Source organism: Dipodomys merriami, unplaced genomic scaffold, assembly GCF_024711535.1.
Source record: "Dipodomys merriami isolate MVZ:Mamm:240054 unplaced genomic scaffold, mDipMer1.0.p SCAF_4, whole genome shotgun sequence".
Taxonomy (NCBI): Eukaryota; Metazoa; Chordata; class Mammalia; order Rodentia; family Heteromyidae; genus Dipodomys; species Dipodomys merriami.
This window is the reverse complement of record NW_027205603.1, coordinates 9,378,600-9,394,100: the sequence shown is the minus strand read 5'-3', so window position 1 is coordinate 9,394,100 and position 15,501 is coordinate 9,378,600. Positions and strand designations below refer to the sequence as shown.

The following is a 15,501-nucleotide window of genomic DNA, read 5'->3' as shown; positions in this document are numbered from 1 at the left end:
TTTTCTTTTTCCCATGTTGGTAACAGTTTTTCAAACTATTACCTTCTTCAGTGAAATTGCAACTTTCACAGGTTAAAGGGACTTTGCAAAATCAACAACTTCATATAGTTCAACAAAATACCCTAGTAAAGCAAATACAATTTCCATCAGCTTAAGCAGACTAATTTTCACATGCTAAATTCAAATGAGTTCAGAGGTAAAACAGCTCTAATGACTTCTGACCATTGCCTCAGGAACAAGACATGTTTTTGTCCTTCCTTCCTTCGTTCCTTCCTTCGTTCCTTCCTTCGTTCCTTCGTTCGTTCGTTCGTTCGTTCGTTCGTTCCTTCCTTCCTTCCTTCCTTCCTTCCTCCCCCCACCCCTCTCTTTTTCTTTTGGCAGGTCCTGGGGCTTGAACGCTGGGCCTGCGCCCTATCCCTGAGCTCCAAAGCTCAAGGTTAGCACTCTACACTGGATACTTCCAGTTTTTTCTGTGATTAATTGGAGATAAGAGTCTCATGGACTTTTCTTGTCTAGGTTAGCCTTCAACCACAATTCTCAGATCTCAGCCTCCTGAGTTTCTAGGACTACAGGTATGAGCCACCAGTGCCTGGATTAAGACACATTTTCCATATTGAGATGGAAGAAAGCTGTTGCTTTCTTCACCCCAGGGCTGATTCAAGGCTACCATGAAGGGGAGATGGCTGGCAACTGCTTCACCTGGGAACTACTTAGAAATGCAAGGTGAATGCTGGATGCCAGGGCTCACACTTGTGATCTTAGCTACTCAAGAAGCTGATTGAGAGGATCATGGTTCTATGCTAGCTCAGGCAATAAGGACCCTATCTCAACCAATGAAAGGGTGGATGTAGTGGTGTGCTATTGTCATGCCAGCCACTTGGAAAGTGGAAATCGGAGTATGTTAGTCCAGGCTGGCCCCAGCAAATAGTGATAACTTATTAAAAATAATAAAATCAAAAGAATTTTGGTCATGGGTTATGTTAGCAGAGGACCTACTTAGCAAGTGCAAGGTCCCGATTTCAAACCTTAGTACTGCATAAAAAAAGGACAATGTAATTGATCAATAGATTATGGTTTTAAATAACAATCCAGCCTAAAGGTTCAAACTATCAACTTAATTTTATACTGGGATGACTGGAAAGTGCAAAGGAATATTAACTCTGGAATGGAGACTTGTAGCATAACATTTAAACGGGCATAAATTTAGTCTGAGTTCAAAATCTTTATAAGCTACAATGATAAAATTAGACAATAACTACTTGAGTCTAGCTCATGGAAGAAAGGTGAGGACCACTACTGTAGGCAAAGATTTAGAAGAAAAGTCCTAATTCCTGGGGAAAATTGAGAGTATTCGAAGGCATAAGAATTATTTTTCACTATTATAGTATAGATGAACTGAGAATAGAGTTATCACTAACATGAAATGTAGCCAAATGAAGCAAAGGCTAAAAGTAAATGCCAGGATATTTTATGGCTTTAGAAACAGAAAATGATAGATATTCAATCGCCTGTCAAGAAGAAATAACCATTTCCTTTTGCTTTTAAGACCATGTTCCACACAAAAGAAGTAGATAAGAAATAACAAGGAAAGGTAAGGGGAAAAAAGACTAAAAGATACATTGTTTTGATCATTTATGTATGAAAGTCAGAAAAATAATTCAATTGAATGATCAGTGGACTCCTAGACATTTGATCTGTCACTACAGAGCATGAAATAAAATAAAACCTTATAATCATTTCGATGAAAAAGTTGAAACACAAAATCTCCAACATTTTATCCTTGGGTGAAAGTTTTAGGTTAGGTTAACAAATAAGAAAGTAACTGTCACAGAATTAGAATTTAAGACAGCCACTCCATACAAGATTCAAAGTGTCTGTTTGCTCTTTGAAATCAATCACCTGAGATTGTACTTCTAAATTCACTTAATCATATGGTACAAAAGTCACAATGTCAACATCTTCTTAATGAAGACAACAGCCTCCTATTTAAAAAAAAAAAAAAAAAGAAAGCAGATATCTAGTGTTCAAATTTGGTAAAATTCCTAGCAATAAAAAAATTGAAAAAGGACTAGGTACCAGTGGCTCATACCTGCAATCCTAGCTACTCAGAAGACTGAACTCTGAGGATCACAGTTCAAAGCCAGCTCAGGCAGGAAAGTCCATGAGACTCTTATCTCCAATAATCCACCAGAAAAACCGGAAGTGGTACTGTGCCTCAAGTGGTAGAGCACTAAACTTGAGCTGAAGAGCTCAGGGACAGCTCACAGGCCCAGAGTTCAAGCCTCATGATTGACAAAAAAAAATAAAATAAAGAAGGAGAATCACACAATTACCTGGGTTCAATATTGTGCTTTTCTGTAATACAGATAATTTTAAATGTAAGTAACTAAGGATTTATGTTCACACTCTCTTTTACAAAGAAATTTAATCTAAGGGGAAAATCTTGAAAGCATTCTATTAAAAAAATTCTGGTTCATTGATACCTAGCTCAATAAATTTGAAATAATAAAATCCCTTGAAGATTTTTGAGATTGAGATAAAATTTTAACATCTGCATTGTAACAGAATGGCCCAGTTTAATTTGCTAAATTGAGTTGAATCTGGTGGTAACATTTTCTCTAAATTAAGAACCCTCACCATTGATTCAGCTTGCAAACCTCTCAGCCTTGGGTGTAACTTGATTCAGTTTGCATTTTGAAGATACATTTCTAATCAAGTGGTGAATGCCACTGAAAGCAATCTATTGGGATGTCATAGAGGGCATAGATGAAATATATAGCTAAAGTCATTCTTTAAAAAATAATTCTAATAAGCGATCTCTAGGATTAGAGAGCTCAAAAGATGTTGCTTGAACTACACCTAGCCATTACCCACATGCACAGTGTATTAAAGAATATAGTATGGTCTTGCACTAAAGCGACCAGCACAACTATGTTTATTGCAGCATTATTTACCATAGCTAAGATATGGAACCAACCCAGATGCCCCTCAGTAGATGAATGGATCAAGAAAATGTGGTATATATACACAATGGAATTCTATGCCTCCATCAGAAAGAATGACATTGCCCCATTTGTTAGGAAATGGAAAAACTTGGAAAAAATTATATTAAGTGAAGTAAGCCAGGCCCAAAGAAACATAGGTCCCATGGTTTCCCTTATTTGTAATATCTAGTATATGTATGAGTCAAGCGGAAAAGGTCAGATAATGTGATGTCAGGAAAATGAACCCTTAGATGTGTATTTTAATTTTTTTTTCTTTCATGCATGTGTTTCTAACGCATTTATAAGATTATCTCTTTGTTGCTTTGTATATCCCTCCCCCACAGTATAACCCCTGCTTTCACTATATTTGATGTCAGTATAACTTGTGGAGGAGATAGGGAAAAACCAGTTGTTTAAGGATACAGGTGGACCTGTTGCAACAATGAGAAGTACAAGTTGTCATGTCCAAAACTAGCTTTACAACGTCGGTGCGGGGGGGGGGGAGAAGGGGGGGAAGGAGAAGGATTGGGATTGGAGGGGAGGGGGGAGGCTGGGAAGGGATGTGAAGGGTAAACAAAGGAGGAGGCTGCAATGCTTGGTAAGAAATGTATGCATTATCCTGCCCACATAATTGTATCTCCTCTGTACAGTATGTTCACAAATAAAATAAAATTAAATAAAAAAAAAAGAATATAGTATACGTGCTCCTTACAAGTGAATTAGACCTAAATTTCTAGGGAAACCAAGAAGGCCCAAAGCACTTTAGATTGTGGAATAAACTATACAGTACATTGTGTTTGAAGACAATATGCCAATGACTCTGACATGACTCAATTTCACAGGAGAATTAATGCAACTGTGATTTTTCATAGTTAAGGACCAATTGGAAACTCATACATAATTACATGAGTGAAGGAGATGCCATTTTCAAACACAGAAGTATAAGCAGGTGCTACAGAAGAGGAAAATGAATATAGGAGGGTAAATAAGACAGCTTATTCTTGTCCCTTCTATAGTGGCCTTTGATTGTAAGAGATTTTTCCTAAAATGGATAAACAATAAAGACTTGGAGTTTGCATCCAGGCTGAATACATTTATATACAATCTTAACCTTTGTGTACCTTTTACTCACAAAAATGGAAATCATAATAAAACAACTCAAGGGTATTGCAAATTAAGTAAGTTAATGCATCTACTGCACTTAGAAGAGAGCTTGAAACAGGAATCAATCAACAACTATTCCTCTCTCTCTTCTCCCCACCCCTACTCTCTCTGTTCTTATAAATAAGAAAAAGTTTGAACATTGGGCTTGCATGAGGTATTTAAATTTTGATGTAATATTCTAGGAATGTAACCAGTGATAACGCAGTTGGAGATAAAATCTAGTCCTTAAATCGGAGCTTCTGAGTTTTCAAAATTTTAGTTATTAGTAATGGTTAATTAGGTTATATCTAAGGGAGGCTGCACATATTAGGTTGAATTCCTATTGTTTAGATTTATTTATGATATTTTCTCCAAACTACTCAAAAAACCTCAAATTTCTATTCAACCCTGAAGGTTCTACCTAAACTCAATGTCCAGACAGTAGGGAACTCAATATGGAATTGAAGATTCATGGAGAAACACTTAACAAGCTGTGTCTCAGTCTAGGCCCTCTAAGTGAAAAACCCTGTGCTATGGCTTTGGTCTCTAGCTGCTCAGAAATATGTTATGCTTTGATATTGAACACAAAGGAAAAACATCTCCTGGAAAGGGAATACATAATCAGACCAGCTGTGGATTCCACTAAGAAAATCAACTACCAGAAAGACTTGGAGCTGAGGTTAAGGCAATACTTAAACAATACAATTTATAGAATGGCAGAGGCATTGATTTCTAGCTACATATTGACTGTTTTGAAAAATTTCCACCATTTTCCTAGAACAGTAATGATCTCTAAATTAAAAGGATTTTAGAGACAGCCAAGCAAATTGAGAAGTTAAATCAAGATATCTAATTTACTACACATAGTGATCCTTCCCAAATGCCCACATTTCATAAAGGAAAAGGCAAGCTCATGATACTATTTTAATAAGGGTGCAATGAAGAGTAATGCATCATTTCTCCTAAGTCTTTTTTTTTCCTCTGATTTGCAGAGCTGGAAATCAAACCCAAGTGTTTGGTTATGTTAAGCAAGCAGTCTACCGTTGAGTTCCAGCACCAAGCTATAGTTTTTTGCAGAAACATATCTTAAATCTCCTTAGATAGGGTGGCCAAATTGCATTTCAATTTTCTTTACTTTTCTTTTCTTTTTTGTCAGTCATAGACCTGAACTCTGGGCCTGGGCGCTGCCCTCAGCTCTTCAGCTCAAGGCTAGAGCTCTACCACTTGAGCTATAGCATCACTTCCAGCTTTATCTGCTTATGTGGTGCTGAGGAATTGAACCCAGGGCCTCAGCAATGCAAGGCAAGCATTCTATCACTGAGCCACCTTTCCAGCCCCATTACAAAGGTTTTAAGAAAAGTACTTTTAAAAAAAGATGTGGAAAGAGTTTGGTATTACCATGACATTTTGGAATTCTGGTGGCTATGGTTTATATTATATAATATAAACATTATAATTATTTGGAATTCTGGTGGTTATTGTTCATATTATATATATAATATTTTATTATATATTACATATAATCATAATATTTATATTATATGCTATATAATTATATCATATATAATTATATTGTACATAATGTAATACATAATTATAATGTTTATATTACATAATATAAACAATAGCCACCATAATTCCAAAATATCAGGGTATATATAGTTTATATATAGTTACATATATAATAGTTATTATATAGCTATATGTGTCCCAGTTGTAGATATATAGAGTTATACATATCATGGTATGTATATAAAACTACACACACACACACACATACACACACACACACACACACATAAACCTCACTGTATTGGTTTGATAAAGACTTCTTGTTCAAATTTTCAAGTACCAGTACAGATATTTCCAAATCATCTTAGTAAAACATTAAATCTGTCACTAACAGGATGTTCTCTTGAATATTTAATTTTTGTCCTTTGCTTCCCAGAACAGATTTTGAAAAGACCTAGTGTAGTATGTTTCCATACTTACTGTATTATTTCTTAATGTTATATATAACACATATTGATCAATCACTCAACTCAATGAGAAAACACTTGAACCAGTACCTACAGCTATGTAGATAATGAAAGATGTATGAATTTTTCTACTTCCTTTCTGGCAGTGATGTCATGTACATTTATAGATAAACAAAAGGATTAGACTTTCACTTTCTAGCCGACCCAATGAATTCTTCCCATGTTAAACACCAACAAAAATGAAAAAACAAAAGACTTTCTACTTGAGAGGCCATATGCTTTCTGTTATATCAAAAGAACGAATTTTTAAAAAGTATATACAAGAGAAGTGTTAATTCCTACCTCCATTATCTTTGAGATGTAGCGCTATCTTGGTGTCATCTGGAAGAGAAATTTAAAATAATTATATAACACAAAACAGATTTTACAAGTACATAAAGCTCATGGTCCCTTATTGTCTATGAATTTCCTCAGTTGTGACATGACAAGATTTTGGTCATATTTTCAGACAAAATCTAGCTCAATGAGAGCTAGATCTAGTTTTTACGTGATACACTAAGTATCAGAGTTCTTGCAGAGATTGTTAAGACAAAGAATTTGGTGAAAGATCCTAACCTTTGTGAGAAAGAGAAAGTTACAATATGAAGTACATTGATTTTTACCTTTCTATAACTTTCTAGTTCATTCTACAGTTATGATGTAATTTATTCATTTGTAAAGAATCAAGATTAAGAACATTACAGATTGTAAGTCATCACCATTTGCAAATTCAGCAAATTTACTAAAGTTTGAAACTTAAAATTCTTTTTTTCCATAATAACATAAATGGCCAAAATCATTGGTGAAAGGATCTTGTTCTTGATTTAAACAGTTCCATAAGATTTGCTTTTTCTTGTCTGGTTATATTCATTCCGAAGAGTAGGGTTTCAGTTATAAGAATATTTCCATGGACTTAATGTAATAATCTCAAATAATATGAATTTAAGTACAATGTTGCTTTTAAAAGCAATAAAGTACAGTTGGCACTTGCCTTCCCTCTCAATTTATTCCATGAACCTTCCAACATTCAATTATATTTCAAAATAAAAGGGCAGGCTCCAAGTTTAAATTCCTGGCTTATGGCAATGAAGGTATGACTATTTTTTTCCAAGGCTGCCTCATGGGAAATCATTGTCATATTTCCACCTACTTCCTAGTGGTACCATTCAGGTTAGAAAGTTATCAAATACTGACTAACATACATTCTTCCCTCATGAATTGCCTGAATTTAGGATATCATGTTCATAGCTGGCACTGTATCGCTTGAACCATGCCTCTAAGTGTAGCATTTTACTGGTTAATTAGAAATGGAGCCTTCTGGACTCCAGCTTGGCTTGGATTTGAATTGAGATCCTCAAATCTCAGACTCCTGACAGGTGTGAACCAGCAGCACTTGGCTGAGGAACACCTTTTTTTGTTGTTGTTGGACTTGGGGCTTGAACTCTGGGCCTGGGCGCTGTCCCTCAGCTCTTCAGCTCAAGGTGAGCACTTAAGCCACAGCGCCATTTCCTGTTTTCTAGTCGTTTATTGGAGATAAGAGCCTCATGGACTTTCCTGCCCGGGTTGGCTTTGAACTCAGTCTCCTAAGTAACTAGGATTACAGGCGTGAGCCATGGGATCCCAGCTGAGGAATACTTTTAAAAGAACAATATTGTGATGTGCATACTTCTGCATGGTGATAGGGTAACATTTTATTGAGTGCATTCAGGAAACATAACAAATCTATATGAGTAGAATTATCTATGGCTCAGAATTCAAAATCAATAGGCATTCAATACACATTTTCCCTTCTATCCTATGACGTCGAATGTGTTGAGTATCTAACAAGTACTAGGGAGGACTGAAGCCAGATCAGAGGTAACAGCTTTCAAATAAATTCATGAAATGAATTCCTGAATATAATATCAGCCCATGAAAATTTTTGCCTTTCCCTCTTTTAGAAATCTCTTAGAAATTCAACTTCTCAAAGAATAATTTTCTCCCTGAAAATCATCATTTTATATATATATGTACATATATTAGCATAAATTTTAATATATACTATATATTTTTATATATATGATATATATATATATATATTTGTCAGTATAGAGATTTTCTAAACTTTTAAGGGGAAAAAGCCAACTATCTCACGAGTACCTTCTGTGGGCAGGCTGGTTGGCAGCTGAGATGTGGTTGTTCTCCTCGTGGTGGTTAAAACTCTGAATTGGGTGGCTGTTGTGTGTATAGTTGTGGTGGTTTGAGAAGGTTCCACCGAGTCCGCATTCTCACACATCTTCTCTTTTGACTAGGAAGAGACACACAACAGAAAATAAATTGAGCACCTAGTTTGCAAACTTATATCCTAGAAATTGGATTGTAAAGCACAAGAGATGGCAAGTATGTTATTTTTGTGTCAGATTATATTTATGAATTTTGCTAATTCAAAAAGTTTATAAAGCCGGATGCTGGTGGCTCATGCCTGCAATCCTAGCTACTCACGATGCTGAGATCTGAGGGTGGTAGTTCACAGCCAGCCCAGACCTGGAAAGTCTGTGAGATTTTTGTCTCCAATTAACCACCAGAAAACCAGACATGGCTCAAAGTGGTAGAACACTAGCCTTGAGTGAAAAAGCTCTTGGATAATGCCCAGGTCCTGAATTCAAGCCCCACTACCACTAACATAACCACCAACAAAAAAACTTACAAGGAGAGAAAAAAAGACCTGTAACAAAGTGTGCCACCTTAGCATATTTACGTTTCTTTTTGCTTTTTGCTTGCCTTAAATTTTATATCCATATATTTATAAAAGACATAATATCAAACAAAAACAATGTTAAAATTAGAAGAGAAACTTGTAACTAAATGAGGTTTAAATTATGTTCAGGTATATGAAGGAAAAGTGTATTCTCTTCAGCTACAAACTACAATTGCCTCTATCTTCTGGCTCCATTGAAAACTCCATCTACAAGGATCAGGTCTCAGCACTAAAGGCTGTGGATCACCTCTCTGACCTCACATTCATATCCTCCTCACACCTGAGACCTTAGCCTCATCAGTAAATGCTTTAGTACTTAAAACACAAGCTCAATTTTCGTACTTCAGTGTATCCATTCAGATTCTTTTTATCTTAGACTATTCAGAACATTCAAACCCAATAAACTTCTTGCTTTATTTTTCATCATTCCAATTGCTCTCATCGTTTTAAGCATTTTAGTCTATTTTTTTTGCTAATTTTTAATACTCTCTAAAGTAAAAGACCCATCCCACCAGGTCAGTTAAAAGGTAAGTGTGCGTGGAGAATTACTCACCACCACCTCTAACCCAGCTCCATGGATTCATCTCCTGTGCCCATTAGCTCGGCTGACTATGCAGCGTGGCTGTACTTTGGTTCATCTACTTTCCCATTGTCCTCAGAGGCAATTTCTCCACTTCTGCTCTAATCAAAACTGCCGCCCCACAATGATTCTCTTAATTTTACACTTGGGGCTCACCTTTTATCTCTTGGATAAAAGAAAGGCAATTAGAGAGCTCAGGGACAGCCCACATACATACAATTCATGAATCAAAAACAATCCAGTATTACTTTTCAACACTGCACATTTTTCTAACTGGTGCTCCGCAATTTTGGCTCTAGGGTCACGAGAGAAACTTCTATACATTTAATTCAGGAGTCACGCATAAGGGTTTAAGTAATAGCAAAACTTTGGAAACAATGTCCAATAAAAAAAGGCAGAGTGGGGAAAAATCTGATTATGAGAGGGTAAATTTTAGGAAGGTAGAGCTTGGTAGGTTTTTGTTTGTTTTTAATTTCCTTGCTACTACATTCCAGTAACTAAAAGGTGCTTGGCACATCATGAGCATACAACCAATATTTGTCAAGTAAATGAATTATATACTCCAACCACAGAATATGGAGCTACAAAAAAAAAAGAAGAATTATATACCACCACAGAAAACAACACTGGTAAGAGAATAAACCAAATTCCTTATTGATAAATCTGAAACTCAGAATAGTTTTACTTTTAATAGGGACAGGTAGGCATACAAATAGAACGAAAGAAAATCCTGCTTCTGAGTCATTGATAATTCAAGTTCTTTAAAAAAAATGTTTTATGGGCTGGGAGGGTGGCTCAGTGTTAGAGCACTTGCCTTGCATGCATGAGGCCCTGGGTTCGATTCCTCAGCACCACATAAGCAAAAAGAAAAAAGCCAGAAGTGGTGCTGTGGCTCAAGTGGTAGAGCGCTAGCCTTGAGCTGAAGAGCTGAGGGACAGCGCCCAGGCCCAGAGTTCAGGCCCCACGATGGGACCCCCCCCAAAAAAAGTTTTATAAGTATAAAATAATAGTACTGAGGGCTTTCACTGTAATATTTTTGGCATGTACATAATTTGATCAGATTCACCCGACCTATATGACTTCTAATGAACTAAGGATTTGGGGGGTTACATTATATTATTTGCATACACAATCTAATATATCAAGTCTGTTTGATCACATCTTCATTTTTTCACTGGGCATCAAAATTACATTAAAGATGGAAAAGGTTAAAAAACACTTAAAAGGAATATAAAAGAGAAGAGAAATTTAAAATATTTTCTTACTATTTGCATTCAACCAACTACCTCATTTTTTTCCACCACCACCACCACCACCATTGCCCTCACCAGCTCTCCCCACTGATTCGGTTCAGATCACCGAATTGGGTTAGAACTACATTAGACACAATCACCCTTTGTGCCTTAGAGGAGGCCAGGGTGATTTCCCCAACAAGCCATTTCGGTATTATCCCCTTGATCAAACCATTCAGACAGCATCGCCCTGTGCTTAGGAGAGGCATATTCCTTCCACAGGTCACATGCAGGAAACTGTTCACCTCCCCAATCTCATCTGTCACCTTCTGGCTTTTTTTTATTCAAATTGCTCTTCAGACTTCACCTTAAACATCATCTTCTGTTTTCTTACTTAATAAGACAGTTCACTTGTGGTTACTCTGCTTTTGCACAGGCTAGATAGTCCAGACTATTCTGCTGGACATAATGGCCGATCTGATCTGACTAGACTTTCTCCTTAGTATTTTTGTTTTTTGGTTTTTGTTTTGAGTCAGTTGTGGGGCTTGAACTCAGGGCCTGGGTACTGTCCCTGAGTTTTTTCACTCAAGGTTAGAGCTCTACCACTTTGAACCATAGCGCCACTTCCAGTTTTCTGGTGATTAAATGGAGATAAGAGTCTCACAGACTTTTCTTCCCAGGCTGGCTTTGAATCCCCATACTCAGGATGAGTAGCTAGGATTACAGGCGTGAGCCACTGGCACCTGGCTTATTCCTTAGGTTTAAATGATCACTGTTTACTATGTCGTAGGAACTCTGGCCTTGGGCAGATCCAGTTCTCCAAGTTCACTACCTTTTCTCACTTGCAGTTGTCAAGAGTGGAGAAAAAATGTGCTGAGAAATGCATCAACTTCAATATGCAGGGAGGCACTGACCCCAAGAGCCTTGGCTCGATTTCAATTCCTCCTAGAAAGACAATGCCCTTCAATGCTTTAGTCCAGCCAGTCTCAGGGACATCTTGACTTCCTTCGGTCTCTTCAGCTGGGTGCAAATGGACTCCTGCAGATGGAACTCTATCTGCCTTGGGAAGCTCTTGTGACTCTTACAGGGTGTGGACCACAGTGAATTCTAGGCTGTCATTGTGCCTTTCTGCCTGTCTTTGGAACACAACCTGCTTCATGGAACATATGGTTAGTTAGGCTTTCTTTCTCACTGGATTCAAGCAAGTCTTTGCACAGTGACCCTGCTTCTTAAGCATAAACAGTAGGTGCTCATTATACCGATCAAATGGATTTGGCTGACAGTATGTATGAAAAAGAAATGTTAACCCTCGCCTCAGGTACAAAAACTGGATGGGAATAGATGAATGTGTTTACTTATCTATTGCATAAGAAAAGAATTGCTTTCCATCAAGCTAGAAATAAAGTTGCTGGTAACTTAATTATAGAAGGAAAAGAGAAACACTGAATGCTACAGAATTCAATAGATTCTGAGTTACTTGGAAGCAGGGAGAATATTTAAATTTATCTGTGTAGTTTTAGTGGTTAGCACAGTCCACTGAACACAGTAACTTCTCCACAGATCTTCCTGGTCAGGCTTATAATACCACAGCTTCCTCTGTTTTCCATGGCTCATAGTAAGACCATGCTGGAGTGAAAAATTAAGTGTCTGAATTACATTCTAAATCTTTATGAAGTAAAGACATTCATTGTGAATATATCTTTGGCCCGCGTGGAGGACTGAATTCAAAGCCTTGTGGTCACTGAGCTTGAATGGTCAGCTGTGGTTACACTACTTGAGTGAGGTTTTCACCATGCTTTTCTCAAAGACTTCTTCACACACTGGATTTGAACCGAGATCTTCCAAATTTCAGCCTCCGGATTAGGTAGTAATTAGTGGCATGAGCCACTAGCATCCAGTATTTGGAACATTTTTATAATTTTGGACTTTTTTTCCCTTTAGTCATGGGGTTTGAACTCAGGGTCTGGTTGCTGTCCCTGAGCTCTTTTGGCTCAAGGCTAGTACTCTACCACAGCACCGTTTCTGGTTTTTGAGTTGGTTAATTGGAGATAAGAGTCTCATGGAGACTTTTCTGCCTGGGTTGGCTTTGAACCACTACCCTCAGCATCTTGAGTAGCTAGGATTACAGGCGTGAGCTACCAGTGTCAGGCCATTTTAGACTTCTATTAAATAAAAGCCACTATGATATGAAAACATATTCATACTTTATCAATGTAGTTTTCTTTCTGAACTGCATTGTTAGATTAGAGAAATGAGAATGAAGGGTTCGTATGTACTACTGTAATTTCCCAATAGAATGGAAAGAGTTGATTGAAGGTGTATTTGCAATACCTTATATTCAAGAGTGCTATTTTGGCTTCATTTATTTCTTATATTTTTATTATCATTAAATTATGGTTCAAAGGAGTTACCATTCAATAAAGCAGTTAATATTTACAAATGCTTTTGGATCTAATTTTATTTAATTATTTTTGAGATAGCATCATACTACGTTTTCCAGGCTACTCTAATTCCTCAACTCAAATGATCCTCCCATCTCACTCTGCCCACTGCTGGGATTAAAGGAGTGTACCACCACATGTAATATCAGGAAGCTTCTTAAAAGTAGTATTTTTCAGGATTCATGAAACATTTCCCCACAAATGAAAATTTACAAGTTTCAAGTAACCACTGAACTCCTCAGAGTTTTTAAAAATAGCACTTGAACAAGATTTGCTTTGTTGACTGAGAAAGCTGGCGGAATGATTTGTAATATTTGCTGAAAAATTAGGCCTTACAACTTAATAATGGGAGAAGGAAGAAACACTTTTCCCTCATGAAGCAAGGAGAAGCTCCAGGTGACTTTGGAATAAATGTGTAAATAGAATTCACTGGAAAATCTAAACTGGTGAAAATTGCTGTTGGAACAACGTGCCATTGCTTGAACCATGGTATGATCGAGTCTATCCTGCTTGCTTTGGAGTGGACATTAGGCCATGTCCCAAGGGGGCAGCTATGTCATACTGTCATGCCTTCCATAGCACACTGGCTGTGGCCATCCGTCTTCTCTCCTATATAATTGCTTTTGTTATTTGTGCTAAGAAGTGGAAGAAGTGTTTCTTTGATGGTAGAAAACAACAAGTATTTCGAAGAACTATGGTTTGCTTGGAGCTTCCCACCCTGTCTCTCCTACTCCATAGGCAGGTTCCAAACAATCCGAGAATCACTTTCCACATCTCTCACTGCCTTCTCCCCCCACCTTCTTCTCTTCTTGGTAATAATAGCACCTACTTCACAGGACAGATACATTTATATTATAAGTGATATCTATCTATCTATCTATCTATCTATCTATCTATCTATCTATCTATCTATCTATCTATCTATCTATCTATCTATCTATCTATCTATCTATCTATCTATCTACCTACCTATCTATCTGTCGTCTATGTCATTGACCCCAATGTCTAACGCACATCAAGGGTCCTAATTTTGACTAAAATAGATAAGCTTTCCATTAACTTGTATCAACAACAGATGACAGCTTAGTTCTAGGAATCTTATGATAATGAAGCACACATGTACCTCTTCAGGACATCCACTGTCTACCCAGTCCTGTCGATGGCGATCGAATCCACTGGAACATCTTCGAAGAAGACCCATTTGTAGTTCAGCAAGAAAGCAGCGAAGGGAATAGAAATGAAAAGAAAAAGCAAAAAGGTTGGTAAGTATCTACTTTTCAAACTTTTAGTTTCAGCACATCAACTTCCTTCCACAGTGCCGGTGACTGGAGGACACAGTGTTACTGAATTATCTCTCCTAGTCTGTCACAGTATTAAGGTCACACAGGGCAAGGTCTCCCTCTGCTGAGGTTGGTCGCATTGTATGGAGTGACAGGACTTCTGCACAAAGGTTATGAGCAATTGCTATTCTCTGAAGTTGGTTGTTTTTATTCTAAAGAATAAAGAAATCTGAAAAAAATCAAGACATTCCCCATCCATCATTAAAACAAGTCAATACAGACAATATTTTGTACCATTTTTCACGACTTCAGATATATATTCATTATTTAGGAGAAAAACAAAGGAGGGGGTAACAATGCTCGATAGGAAAAGTACTCATTACCTTACTCATGTAACCCCTCTGTACAGTAGCTTTACAATAAAAAAATGTACATAAAAAAAAGCCATATCAACATCTTATTGTGCAGTTAAGGGTTAGCTTAGCATTCTGAAGTATTTTTAAATAGGTCCTAGGAGAACTGAAATATCTTAGATCCTGTAATATCCTGCCTGGTAACAATATAATAAGACAGTTTATGCTAACAATATGATTTGCTTACTTTTATTTTTTTGTTTACTTTTGTGGTACTGGGAATGGAACCCAGGGCCTTGTGTATGGTAGGCTAATGCTCTACCACAGAGCTACAATCCATAGCCCGACAATATGAGTTATTATGAATATTATAGTTTCTTCACCTGTGCCTGAGGTTATGCCACATCAGATTGACCTCTGACAGAGCTAGAGATGACAGCAAGGCAGGTGATTCTCACTGGGATCTATTATTGTCTAGCTGAGCCTCATGAAGACCCTGGTCACCAAGGCTTGGTGTGAAGTTTCATGGCAGTCAACGCTTGTATATTGTCACCCCATGTGGCTGGGAGAATTAAGAAAGCTATCTATTTGATGTTACTGAGAACTGGGAACTTGTGCATGGTCTATCTCTCTTGAGCTCTATTCTATGATTCTTTCTTCCATGGCTAAATTTTATCTGACTTCTTTCATGTAATAAATGACAACTTTGAACACCACAAGTTTCATGAGTTGT

The 15,501-nt window shown here is 37.2% G+C and overlaps 1 protein-coding gene across 1 annotated transcript in view; it reads right to left on the bottom strand.

Moving 5' to 3' along the window:
- The window catches only part of Plxdc2 (plexin domain containing 2), a 391,989-nt gene that overhangs the window by 40,671 nt on the left and 335,817 nt on the right, over positions 1-15,501 (bottom strand). Inside the window, exons 11-13 of the mRNA XM_069990475.1 lie at positions 14,259-14,319; positions 8,285-8,432; positions 6,449-6,487 (exon numbers count right to left, since the gene is read on the bottom strand). Coding sequence (XP_069846576.1) covers positions 6,449-6,487; positions 8,285-8,432; positions 14,259-14,319 — 248 coding nt within the window. The remainder of the gene's footprint in view (positions 1-6,448; positions 6,488-8,284; positions 8,433-14,258; positions 14,320-15,501) is intronic.